This window comes from Peromyscus eremicus, chromosome 2 (genome assembly GCF_949786415.1).
Source record: "Peromyscus eremicus chromosome 2, PerEre_H2_v1, whole genome shotgun sequence".
NCBI classification, from domain to species: Eukaryota; Metazoa; Chordata; class Mammalia; order Rodentia; family Cricetidae; genus Peromyscus; species Peromyscus eremicus.
Window position 1 is genome coordinate 117,320,095 of NC_081417.1, and position 13,540 is coordinate 117,333,634.

General features: G+C 45.2%; 1 protein-coding gene across 1 annotated transcript in view; it reads left to right on the forward strand.

Annotated features, from left to right (window-relative positions):
- Positions 1 to 13,540, forward strand: part of Sgip1 (SH3GL interacting endocytic adaptor 1) — a 205,400-nt gene that overhangs the window by 156,525 nt on the left and 35,335 nt on the right. The window contains exons 15-17 of the mRNA XM_059254587.1: positions 472 to 969; positions 7,289 to 7,416; positions 8,451 to 8,577. Of these exons, the coding sequence (XP_059110570.1) occupies positions 472 to 969; positions 7,289 to 7,416; positions 8,451 to 8,577 (753 nt within the window). The remainder of the gene's footprint in view (positions 1 to 471; positions 970 to 7,288; positions 7,417 to 8,450; positions 8,578 to 13,540) is intronic.

Below are 13,540 nucleotides of genomic sequence, written 5' to 3' on the forward strand. Positions count from 1 at the left end.
TAGACTGGAGAAGCTTTGTAAAGATGGGGCTGGTTTTCAGGGCTCAAATCTTGTGCTGTGTTATGTGTATTCAACAGCCCAGGTTTTCAAAAATGCCCCCCCCCCTTGGGTAGTTGCACTTCCAGAGCCTGAAGTGACCTTGATGCTATCTTTTCAAAAAGGTCACCACACTCCACTTGAGAGCAGTATTATGCTTAGCATTTTAAATAACGGTGAGGAGCTCCACCGCAGTCACCTTACGTAGGAGTAAACTCTAGCGTAGAAATATGAGTCATATATTGAACTGAGTACCTACCCTCTCCCTTCAGTGCTTAATTCAGTAAAGGTATTTCTTCATCGCAAAGAATGCCCTTTGAGGCACCTCACACGGTGCAATATGCCTGCTAAGCTTTGCCTCCACCCTCCTTCTACCCCCTATACAAGTAATAGTAAGAGTTAATAAAAATTTAAAATCAACTACTTTAACCACAGGAAATGACCAGGCAGCCACAGAGGCCAAAATTGAGAAACTACCATCCATCAGTGACCTGGACAGCATTTTTGGCCCAGTGTTGTCCCCCAAGTCTGTCGCTGTTAACACTGAAGAGAAGTGGGTCCATTTCTCTGATGCATCCCCGGAACATGTTACTCCAGAGTTGACTCCAAGGGAAAAGGTGGTGACCCCACCAGCTGCATCAGACATCCCAGCTGACTCCCCAACTCCAGGCCCACCTGGCCCCCCAGGCTCCGCAGGTCCCCCAGGGCCTCCTGGTCCTCGCAATGTACCATCTCCGCTCAATTTAGAAGAAGTCCAGAAGAAAGTCGCTGAGCAGCCCTTCATTAAAGATGATTACTTAGAAACGATCTCCTCTCCTAAAGAGTGCGGGTTGGGGCAGAGAGCAACTCCACCTCCCCCACCACCACCCACCTACAGGACTGTGGTTTCGTCCCCCGGACCTGGCTCGGGCAGTGGTACGGGGACCACCAGTGGTATGTCTTACTGTTTGAGTGTGCTTCGTGTGCTGGGGAATGGCTGTGGCTGCTGCGATGTGAGCAACCCCCTCCTCCTGCCTGGCAACTGGCTGTAGGGCTTCTGCCATTCCTCCTTTGGTCTGGTGTCCTGTGGCCCTGTGGCATGTTCTGGTCCGTTGAATGCTCCAGTCATAGTCCAAGTCTGTGGATGTGTCTTGTCCTGCACTCCCAACCCTAGGAGTGCCCTACAGTTAGAAGGCGGGGCAGGGGGCACTGTTTGTTTCTTATAAAGAAAGCTGTGATGTCGTCGTTTAGAAATTTAGAAAGTTCTAGAAGGGATAAATGTCACAGCAAGTAGATTGCAGGTTGAATGTCTGATTTCTTCCCTTTTCCTTTTTCTTTTTTCTTCCCCACCCCCATAAAATAACTCACAAGGGCCCTACAGTTTGTAAGTCACAGTGTCGGGGAGGATGCTGAGGCTTGCAAAGGAGATACTTGACAACAACCATTGGATGAGTCATGCTTCCACTGTACCTGAGTCACGTGATCAGGTCTCTGACTCATCAGCGGCCGCGCCCCCCCCCCCCCCCCCCCCGTGCCACCTCTAGGTATAGTGATAGGCAGTGAGACTTAGGATACAAACTCTCCTGTTGAATTTTTTCTTCATCTTTATTTGAAGCTGCATTTTGTGTTTTCTAATTGTAAAAAGATAGGAACACTTGCCATGCCCACCAAGGAAATACCAAGGTTTTTCCACACCACTTGCTCCGCTGTTGCTCAGTCACCTGGTCAGAGCCTCAGTGTCCCTTTTCTCTGTGTGCAGGTTCAGTCTCAACATCTTCCAGGAGGTCCTGAGTGTCACTTTGATATTTGCGTGGAAAGAGGCCACCAAGTTTGAGGGACTTAGATCTAGAAAGTCACAGAGGGGAAAGGCATTTGCCTCCATCCTGATCCTATCACGGCCGCCTCTTTCCACCGAGTGCCTGCCAAAGCTTGCTCTTTGTCAGCAAATGCACCTGTGCTTTGTAAAGTGAACGATTCTGAGCGTGTCAGAGTGGGCTGGATTGACTATGTGCTCAGCCCAGCTCCCCTACAAAGGAAAACAATCAATACTTAAGTTTGGGGAGTAGAGCAGTAAGCAGAACCAGCCAGCGTCTTTGCCATAAGAACCTTGAGAGCTTATTTTCCAATAATAAGAACAGCTAAATATATCACTTCAACCTCGCAACAACTGCCTGTCTTTAAGTACTAAATGTCCCCATTTTACAGAATGAAAAAAACAGTTTAAACAGCTAGAGGTTTCAGACTTGGCATTTAGACACTCAGATTTCGTCCAGACCTGAGCTGTACTCCTGACCACTGTGTTCTTTGGGTACTTCTGAAACGTTTGGTCACAGAACAGGCTAAACTCACATTACTGCTGACAACCACCAACCCTACAGTGCTGTGTGCTCTCCAGAGTGTTCTTAAAAGACCCGGTGGTGGTGGTGGTTGCGGAGGAGGAGGAGGAGGAGGAGGAGGAGGAGGAGGAGGAGGAGGAGGAGGAGGCGGCGGCGGCGGCGGCGGCGGCGGCGGCGGCGGCGGCGGCGGCGCACGCCTTTAATCCCAGCACTAGGGAGGCAAAGGCAGGGAGATCTCTGAGTTCAAGGCCAGCCTGGTCTAGAGTGAGTCCCAGGACAGCCAGTACTGTTACATAGAGAAAACCTGTCTCAACAAACAAACAAACAAGACCAACTCCGTACTTCTCTCTCCAGTCCTAGAAGGCTAGAGCAGCTGCTCCCATACAATATTACCTTGTAAGATCTTGTCTGGGATACAAAGCTATGTTCTTACCTATAAAGAGAGTAAACAACTTCTTGAACAGCAACCCTGAAGAAGAAGCTAGCTGTCTATTTAAAAGAAGGTTTTGCCTCCATCATTTCCTGACATGCTCTTATTCCTGAGCTAGATCTTAGGGTTATGAAAGGATATTTCAAGAAATAGTCACCAACAGTCCATGGTGGCCCATCATGTACTCCTCAAAGCAAACATCTATAGTCAGGGAAGACAGGGCAAGTTTGATCTACACCTGTGTTCTCCCTCACCTGTCACCTGGCATATTTAAGTGAACTGGCCACTGACCTGGTGAGGAACAGCAGCTCTTCTTTCTGTTCTAGAATCTTTGAGAGTCTGGTTACTATTTCAGTGTTTAGCTTTCATGCCCTTATTTGAACTTATTTTTCAAATGTTACCAATAGAGACTGTTAAAGGTACATTCTCTTGCATTAAGGGATTAGATTTATGAGTGGAAGACTGAACTTGACTAGTGAAATCCATGAATAAGTAAAACTTTATAGCGTTATCTCCTTAATTAAGTCCCAGTTAATGTGTGACTTCATCTTGTATTGATGCAATAGAGACAAACTGACCCAAATGAAAATTTAGGATCTCAACCATAGGATGTTTGAATTCTGCTCTTTGTGACTCTTAGCCTGGTATGGCCAGCTTTTCCTAGACATCTCAAAGTATGTGTGACCCATTATATGCCCAGCACAGGTGACCACTGCTGTGACAAGTGGCCCCACCCACAGCATGATTCAGAAGAGTTACTTGCTGCTAAAACAGTTGGAACCTAAGAATGAGTGACTTTAACTTCTTTAAAGCAAAAAGTTTCTAAGCCTCAGCTAGAGCACAACTTCACTGAAATGCAGGTGCTGATCCTTGGTGTCTATGCGGAGTGTGTGCCTGGGCACAGGAGAAACATGCTGCTAGCCTACAGCAAGTGTAGAACCAGGAAAAGAGAAGAGTTAGGTTCAGAGTGACATGTTCCAGCTCAGGAAACTAACACACTGCTCAACTATATTATTCAAAATAACACACACACACACACACACACACACACACACACACACACACACTGACTTTGAGCAACCTGGGGTTGTCTCTTGATTAAAGCTACTATTGCTGTGATGAAGCACCATGACTAAAAGCAACTTGGGGAGGAAAGGGTTTGTTTGGCTTGCCTGTCCTGAGGGAAGCCAAGTCAGGAACTCAAATAGAACGGGAACCTGGAGGCAGGAGCTGCTTCAGAGGCCATGGACGGGTGCTGCTTACTGGCTTGCTCTTCATGGCTTGCTCAACCTGCTTTTTTGTAGAACATAGGGCCACCAGCTCAGTGTGGTACCACCCACAATGGGCTGGGTCTTCCCACATCAACTACAAATTAAGAAAATGCTCTAAAGGCCTCCCCACAGCCCAATCTTTTGGAGGTATTTTCTCAGTTGAGGTTCCCTCCTCTCCGATGACTATATCTTGCGTCAAGTTGACATAAAAGTAGCCAGAAGAGGTTGAAGTGACCAAATTAATTGCTGATCTCAGGGAAAAGATAATTAGCTTCATCTGACTGACCAAAAACCAAAGCTCAAAGAGGTAACTTGGCCCTGGTCACAAACCTTATGAGTTGCAGAGCCTGGATCTACTAAAGATCTGTTGGATTCCATGTCCCATACCTCTACCATTTCCACTCAGCTGCCTCCATTTGCCCCCACCCCCATCCACAAACAGACACATAGGAAGGAACATAACCAATACACACGTGGTCTTCAGAAACTGGCAAGACTTCAGGTTGAGAGCAGCAAATGGGCCAAGAGCGGACCAATGCTGTCAACACTTGTAGCTCACGTTTAACCCTTAAACAGTGGATTGCCCAGTGCATTTCACATCATCTTTCTTGAGAGTAAACGCTACTTGAGGGTAAAATGAAAGGATGGTTGAAAATCAGAGAGGATAGAGATGTTTAAAGATGACCTTGCACCCATAACACCTGAAACCAGTGAGCAATGTCACAAAAGCATGCGGAGCATTGGTTCAGTTGTTAGATACTCAACAGGCCCTGCACAGCCCCTGCTAGACCTCATGGCTCTGCCCAGCAGGGATTAATCAATGTGTCTTTTAGTTTCTATACCTTCCTTGACTGTCTGCATAATCTATCAATTCGATTACTTTGATAAGAATAATGTGGCTTAAGTAAGGAGTCTATAAAGGAAAAGGAAAAGAATTAACTTTTCAACTAATAACGTTTTTCTTTTACTTTTAGCTATACGTGCATCAAAAGGCAGCCATTAGCACCTTCTTCAGTATCAATTGCCTTGTGTTTCACAGCGCCTTAGAGTAAAGCGAACTCAGAAGCGCTTGCAGTTTGGTTTGTTTTCAGTACCTTCCAAGGTAGAACATTTCTAACTTTTTGAGACACAAAAGCTGAGTTTCAGAGAGATTAAGATCCCACTCACAGATGAGAAAAGGGCATTGGAGCCAAAACTCAGCCTTTCACCCAGTCATATTGCCCTGGAGACAGTCCTCAGCCCAAGCATTACTGGAGGGGGGTCTTGAATTTCTCTTCTGAAGCTGGCATTTGCCTGAGCTCGATTCAGAAGACTGTGGCCCGTGGGCAAACATTTTGGAACACTCCTATAGCAAGATAGTCCTAAAGATGAATGGAACACCCCGATGCCTGCCCCACAAAAAAATTCCATGAAAACTTCCTGACAAAGCTCTACTGTCTAAGAATATATTTCCTTCCCTATACTGTCACATCTGTCTTCTATAAATACACTGGGCGTAACATCTACTTAATCCTGAAAATAAACTTTGTAGTCAATCACACTTTGTTTTTAAAAAGAATGTGAGCCAAATACTAAGGACATTTAGATTACAAAAGATGTGTGCAAGCTGTCAAGGTGGAAAATAAAAACATTGTATGCAAATTGCAGCAGCTCATAGTCTAGCTGAAGCTTCAGGAGACTGATATGCTTTGGGGTTTAGCAAACGGTTTGTGCTTTTTGATCATGGACATGCCACTAAAAGAACTTCCATCTTCACTGAGATGCAAATGGGATGATCGCCACACATGTAAAGTGCTAGCACAGATCTTGGCCCAGTAAAACAAAGTAAGAGTAGAATGAAAGGAAGAACAGGGTTGGTGGCACTAGCAGCAGTGTGTGAGGGCATCGAGGAGGGGGCACTAACAGGGTCTCTACACTTAGGAGGTATAAACAGCGCAGAGACACACTCAGGATTTCACTCTTCAAACAAGAGAAGCAAAGCTAACCCTCAGAGACTCTCTTAAGATGAGAGATGATACTGAGACGTTTGCTTCTCAGATTCAAAGCTCTTTGAGAATCTCAAAATCTGGATTGGGGTGCTAGTCTAGGACTCCAGTGGTCTTGGTTTTGTGCCTTGCTGCATAAAGGAAGTAGCCAGAAGGGTGGGCATATGGAGGTGGGGATGGGTGGATATGGAAGCAGCTGGTAAGATGGGGGATGTGGAGGTGGCAGGATGTGAAGGCAACTGTTGGGATGGGAAATGTGGAAGCAGGGACATGTGGAGATAGCTAGTCGGGTAGCAGGTATGTGGAGGCAGCTAGGGGAGGAATATGGAGACGGAGTATTCTTCTAAAGCATGATTGTACAACCTGCTGTTTCTAATCAAGCGACAAGGTTTCTGAACAAGAACTGTCTGAACATCCGTTTTGCCTCCTAAGGTCTGGGGCCAGGTAGCTCTCCATGCATCCCGGACTTATGACTGAAGACAGACAGGTCCCTAAGCACTGAGCTCAGTGTGCATGCCAGCCTCCGTGTACCATCTGTGTTTCATACGCTTGTCATGGACAGCCAAAAAAGTAAATCCAAGAGGCTTTGTCAAAACCACCAAAGAGACCGTCAGTAACAAACCCAACTTCAGCAGGCTCCCAGGGACACTCCTTATGAAGCCCTTGCTGTGTCTCTGTGTTATAAAGATTCAACACACAAAGGACTCATGACGTGTAGTGTCCTGTCCTTTGCTCACACTGCGTATTTGAGATAGGGATGAAGTTAGCACTCGGGGGTTGATGTACCGTCAACGGCATAATTCTCTCACCTGGGTTTAAAAAAAGAAAAATCTAGTGTGGAAAAAGCATTCATCTTCCTTCAAGTTTTAACTTCCAATTTCATCTCGGACATAAATTCTGAATGTAAATAAAAAAAAAAAAAACAGGAAAATGTATCGTAAGTCCCACGTGTACATGGTCAAAATGAACCACCCCTATGGCCCCAGCCCAGAGTCACCTGAATTCACCTTCCATCAAGGATTTACCTTTCATTGGATGTCACATGACAGCGAGGTGATAAGCTTCAGCTTCTGCCATCAACCGAGTCCCTTTTCTCTTTATTGAAATAAAAAGAAATGTGCTGTGCAAAAGGCTTAGTATAGTAACCGTAAAGAAAAAGGAAAGTGCGCATCTGTGCCGGGCATGGCTCTGCACTGGCGCGTTCTGGCCACCCGTGTTTCCTGCTGTCTCTAACACCAGCCTGTTTTCCAGGTGCATCTTCTCCTGCTCGGCCAGCTACCCCCTTAGTTCCATGCAGCAGCACTACTCCGCCTCCGCCTCCTCCCCGGCCTCCATCCCGGCCGAAGCTACCTCCAGGAAAGCCTGGAGTTGGAGATGTGGTATGTTGCTCCCTGCCTTAGCATGCTCAGAACAAGATCCCCAAGTCCCCTAACACAGGATGTCTTGACTTCAGGTCTAAGCATCACAGCACAAGTGACCATCACAGGGGCCAGCTGGAAAAAAAGTCACTGCCTTGTGAGGATGCCTTTCAACCTTCCTCAGATTTCTCCCAGCTTTCAAGCTAAGGTCTAAAGTGGTAGGAGTCCGATGCCTAGGCCTTCAGCTCCGTGGCAGCAGCTGGAAGCAAATGTCAATAGTGATGGTCTATCATATGAATCTCTTCAGAAAGGGGGGTAGTATTTTACAATATTTGTCTTAGTTACTGGAAAACTCTGAAAGAAGAAAAATCCTCTCTCTGACCCTAGACACCAGATAAATCAGCAGCAGAATTCATTGATATAAATATAGAGTGGTGGCCTCTCAGTGTCTACCAACACTTCCTTGAATTCTATTGTATGATTGAAGTGTGGGAATAGTCTTCTCAGTGGTTCAGTTAAGAAGCTTGTGCCAGAAGTAAATCTCGTTGGCCTCTGTACAACAGCCGCTGAATAAATGGCATCCTAGCCCTCAGATTCTCTGGAAACCTCTTTATGTAGGACTACACCAGTGTGGTTCCTGGGAGGCGTGCAAACGGCTCGTCTAGGGCGGAGTGCCTACTGAGCGCAAGATGTGGTTGATGGCTGCTCTAGCTCCAGCGCACCGGCTTTGTGTAGGTACAATCCAGTCCAGTGAAACTGGTGCCGTGGCCACCAAGAACCTGAGTTTTCATAGCCAGGGCTGAGAGCCAAGAGAGGTAGTGAAACCAGAGTTGGCAAGATGACTCAGAGTAGTGTAGGCACCGGCTGGCAAAACCCGCTTTCAATCTCTGTGGCTCCTAGAGTAGAGAGCTGTCATTTGACCCTCGTGTGCACTCCGTGGCACACAAATGCGCGCGCGCGCGTGGACACAAAATAAATAAAATGTAAGAAATGTTGTAAAATGCTGAACCCAAATGTTTCGGCTGTGTCTAACTTTTCTCTTTCTTCTCCTGCAGTCCAGACCTTTTAGCCCACCCATACACTCTTCCAGCCCTCCTCCGATAGCACCCTTAGCGCGGGCTGAAAGCACTTCTTCGATATCGTCAACCAATTCCTTGAGCGCAGCGACCACTCCTACTGTTGGTAAAATGATCTCTCTCTCTCTTCGTGTGTTTGTGGCTGTTGGTTGGCTGTCCTTCAGGATCTGAGCTCCCCGGGCCCTGTTTCTAGTCGTCATCATTTTGCTGTGTCTTTGCTACTGTCACCTGGTTCTTCTCTTGAAAGCACTTTCTCGGCGAAGGAGGCCAGCGCTTTAGCCACCCCAATTGACCGTCTACAGAATGCGAAAACGCATGTGTTTTGTAGGGATTTTCTTACATTGTCCCGTGCTGAGGGACTCACAAAGGAAGTCACCGAGGAAGGTGCTGATATTTGGATATTCCTTGTAACCAAAAGCATTTTCCTTTGAGAGAGCATGTTTAGATCAGAAATGATTTAAAAAAAAAAAACCTTGGAATGTTCACTGTCTCAAAACTTTCAATTCTTCATCATTTGTCTGAGGTTGACAAATATAGGCATTGGCATTAGGATGCTTGAGAAATTTTTTGAATGTTTTTTTTATTCTAGTGCTTTTCAGTGATGTGTGGTCCCTTTTCCCTGGAGGGGGGAAAGAAATCATTTCCAGCAGATGCCCCTGTACCTCTCTCTCCGTGGACACTGTGATGAAAGTGAAGGGTTGAGAATGGCCTCGCCGCCATTGCCACCTCCCAGCCTCTCCCACTGCCTGTCTCCTCCACTGCATGCTGCCTGACCTGCAGCCTGCCCATCACACTTTTCCTGTGACCTCACTGCCCCACTCTCCACACTGCCCTCTGGTTCTTCTGCGCTGTAAATCAGCTGTCCCATTCTGCACTGTTTGGGAGAATCATTCACTCAGCTCAGTCAGTTCCTGCTGCTGCTTACGTACGGCAGAGCACACCACGGAATCGCCCATTTGAGAAGTAGCTAGAGAAAGCCAAAAGCTCTCTTAGAGAACAGATGCCAATGTTTCCCAGAAGAACAAGGGAAGGTGTGCCTCTAAGAACCGCAAAGGGAATTTCAGCTCTGTTGTATATTCTATACTTTAAGCCAGATCAACCTCCCCTGTCTCAAACACACACACACACACACACACACACACACACACACACACACACACACACACCTTCAAGTTTGGGTTAAATTAATAAATTGAAAATATAGCCACTTTCCCAATTTCATGTAAATTTTTTTCCCTTTTTGGTTCTTCAAGACAGTCACATGTCCCTCCAGCTCATGTCATTTCTTAAGAGACAGATTTTTAGCTCATTCCTCTCTGATTTTTTGTTTTTGTTCACGTTTTGTAATAGCTAGCCCTTTTTTCACCCTCTGTCTCTTTAATCTCCTTGAATTTCGTATTCAGTTGCCCACATCCTATCCTATTGTTGGGCTTTCTCAGGAACATTCATTCCATGCACTCCATTTGATTTGCTTTGTTGGGCAAAGAAGGAAAAGTAACAACACTCTACCTCAGAGGGGCCATCCAGCATGTCTTTTCAGCTCTCTGTGACCCACAGGGAAAATTGAACACACAGGGACTCCGAACTGTGGCCATGCCTTTGGACAATGTTTTTCTATACTTCCTGCTGCAGAAATCTCCAGTTACCACCAGCCACAATGATCCTCAACATTCCAAGTGTGTGTTCTTTCCAGATGAACCACAGAGGGCTTGGAAAATGGAGCCCCTGTAGGAAGCTGGTCACAGTGCCTCCTGTGGATGAGCAGCCTCCTCTGCTTTGTGAGGTCCCATTGTTTTGATTTGGTTTCATCTCCCACTTAAGTCCCCACCACCTAGTCTTTATTTGGTTCTGGCTCTGGTCACATGACAGCCATTTCTCCGGGAAGTAACTCCCCTGCTGAATGACCAGCCAGCCTTCTCTGCTGTTGTCTCTGGTTTCCTCCAAAGGCTCTGCTTTGCCTGAATGGACAACTCACTGTAAACAAGCAGATTGGAGGAGGTGGACAACTCCCAGGGAGCTCCTTAAATTGGTGGCTGAGCAGTCCCCTTCCACCTCCACAGCACCTTCCCGCCATTCCCTGTGCCCTTGGCGTTGTTCTTGGAGCAATCACGTGGGAACTGATGAGCCAATCTCAAGACCGTACATGAACTGAAATTTGTAAAGTAAGCCTGTGCCACGTTTGGTAGAGCGCCTCGTGAGACTGAGGCAGGATGACCCTGTCTCCAAAAATGAAAGAACAGCAAGTCAGACTCTCTACACAATAATCATATAAGAAAACACCCATAAAGAACTTTAAGTGTGACTAATTTTTTTTACAAGAGTTGTGGTCATAGAGTAGTGGACCCAATACAGGATGAGAAGACAGGAGTGTCTGTGTATCCTTACCCTCAAATAATGAGTTCTTATGTAACTATATATTTTTTTAATTTTTTAAATTTGATTTTTAAAAACACCATTATTTTATATGTGACCAAGAAAAACAAAGGCTTCCAAATTCATCAGGGGACAATTGTTTTTTACCAGATTAACTGTAATACACTCTAGCTCTGGAAAGCTGAGCATGTGAAAAGATGCGCATCTAGAACAGAGGAAACGCAGGGAGGATTTTCATGCTAGAAACAGCCCATGGGACCTGCACTGAGTACTTCCGGGGAGGGAGAAATCTATTGCTGTTAATGGACGGAGGAAAGTGTTTGAAGTTATAAGAATCAGATGAGAGGTAGCAGAAGAGATAATGGAGCCTTATCTCTCCTTGAAAACCCCCTCTTTATTACTTGCTTCTTATTTCAGTGACTGTGAGATGTCTCCTGTTTCTTTGTTTGTTTGTTTACATGATAATAACAAGACAGGCAATTTTGCTTCCCTGTTAAGTATAATCCTTCCCTGCAGTAATTCTGCATTTTGATTTGCATCTTTAATGTGGCAGGAATCTGTAACAAATGAAAAGTAACCATTGATGGGTAACAAAAAAAAAAGTGTCAGATGGACTCTGATGTTTCCTTTGGTCCATAACTTGAGTAAAAGCGACTTATTCTAAGCAGTGCAACATAAAATATTTCCTCCAATGTGGACAGCAATTCTAAATTCTATAAACTTTCTGAGGGGAAATTATATTCATGTCAAGTTATTCTGCATAGAAACAAAAGATGCTATATTTTGTGAAACATCTGTATCTGCTATGCCCACACAATGGTACAAGAGTTCCACTAAATCATTCCACCTCCAAGGTAGCTGTAAGTGCAGTTAAATACTGGCAAATAACATCCTGGAAACTGGGGCTGGAAAGATGGCTAAGTGGTTAAGAGCACTGGCTGGATTTGATTCCCAGTATCTGCATGGCAGCACATAACTATCTGTAAACCTAGTTCCAGGGAATCCAATACCCTCTTCTGGTCTTTGAGGGCACCAGCATATATGTGGTGCACAGACATACATGCAAGCAAAACATCCATTAATTAATTAATAAAATATATTAATTAACTAGTTAATTTAGTTACTTAAAAAGGGCTTGCTGCTTTTCCAGAGGGCCCAAGTTTAGTTCTAAGCAAACTTAGTTCATCAGGTGGTACACAACTATAATATCAACTCCAGGGAATCCAGTGCCCTCTTCCGGCCTCCTTGGGTACAGACATGCACCACACACCCACACACACACAGTCACATACAAACACACAGATTCACACATACACTCATGCATACTCACATTCACACACACACACACACACACTTTTTTTTTCCTTAAATCTTAGAACCTAAAGAATTGAAAAGTTTCCCTGTCATATACCCTAAGTCTAAGCATCGGTTACTAGAATGACTTCCAAAAGCATCACTGTTTATGAAAGGTTTGTTGGATCCTAATTTCTGCCCTTAACTTTTTTGCAACAAGAATATGTTTCCCCATTCCTAGTTTTATTTGATTACATATTAACGTTGTAATAACACCTTTAAAACCTATAACATTATTTTTTAATCACATAGAGTAAAAGACAGTTCCTCTATTTGTTGTTTGATGAGGAGACTGGGTAAAGATCCGAAATAGTTGAGGTTCAGTGTCCCAGCTCATAAAGCTGTGGCCAATTCCCAAAGATAAGCAACTAGCCACAGTTGGCACCATGGTCAAAGATATCAGTATGATAACACTTCAAAATCAAGGATCTGTAACTATCGAAGGCAGGCACAAGTTAGTTAAAATGGCACAAGGCATGCAGGAACCTGGATTTATGCTGCTGTTTTGTGGACAGATTAAGAGCTAACTCCTTTCTTCCTGGGAGAATGCATATACCAGGTGACCTTGTTGAGTGGTCAGGGCTGTGCTGGGGTTCTTGTTGATGGACACATGTCTGGTCCCTGGAGAGCTGCATTGGAGTGAAGCAGTCTCACAAAAGAGAAGCTGTGCCTTTTATGGCTCCCTGAGATGGTAGGATCTAAGTCCTCCCCTGAAGCTGACTCCCACCACATTGACAGATGCTAAACCCTGACTTCTTTTTTTTTTTTTTTTTTTTTTTTTGGTTCAGTTTCTCCTCATAGAATCACCTCAGATAAGCTCATCACTTACTTTCCATCTCTTCACCTTCATCCCAGTGTCTTACAGTCTTTCGTTTTCCTGTGATGCTCATTCCCGCCTCAGTCAGTAAGCTGTGCTCCTCGGTTTCGTTGGGAACTTGTATTTGTGTTTTCGTTTTCCATTCGTTTATGTTTCTTTGGTTTGTAGTGTCGGAAGACGATGTTTTTTATGACAAACTGCCCTCGTTTGAAAGGCTCTGTGGCACGCCTGCAGGTATGGTGCTAGCCGGGCGATACCTAGACGCTTAGATTGTTTTTTTTTTCAAATCCAAGCCATTTTCCATCTGAATGCTAGAAGCTTCATGGACATGTTCCTCACCTCATGAGTCCCAGTGCCTCTCAGATGCACCCTGTCCATGTACCATCCATGGTGGAACTCGGGCCACGGAAGGAACCGATTTTAAGTGGGCATACATGCTCTAAAGTGGCAGGTTGCATGACAGTTTCTCAGAGAACAGGCTCAGACCAGGTGAGGTGTCATTGCTGTGTGAATTTCAGAGGAAGAA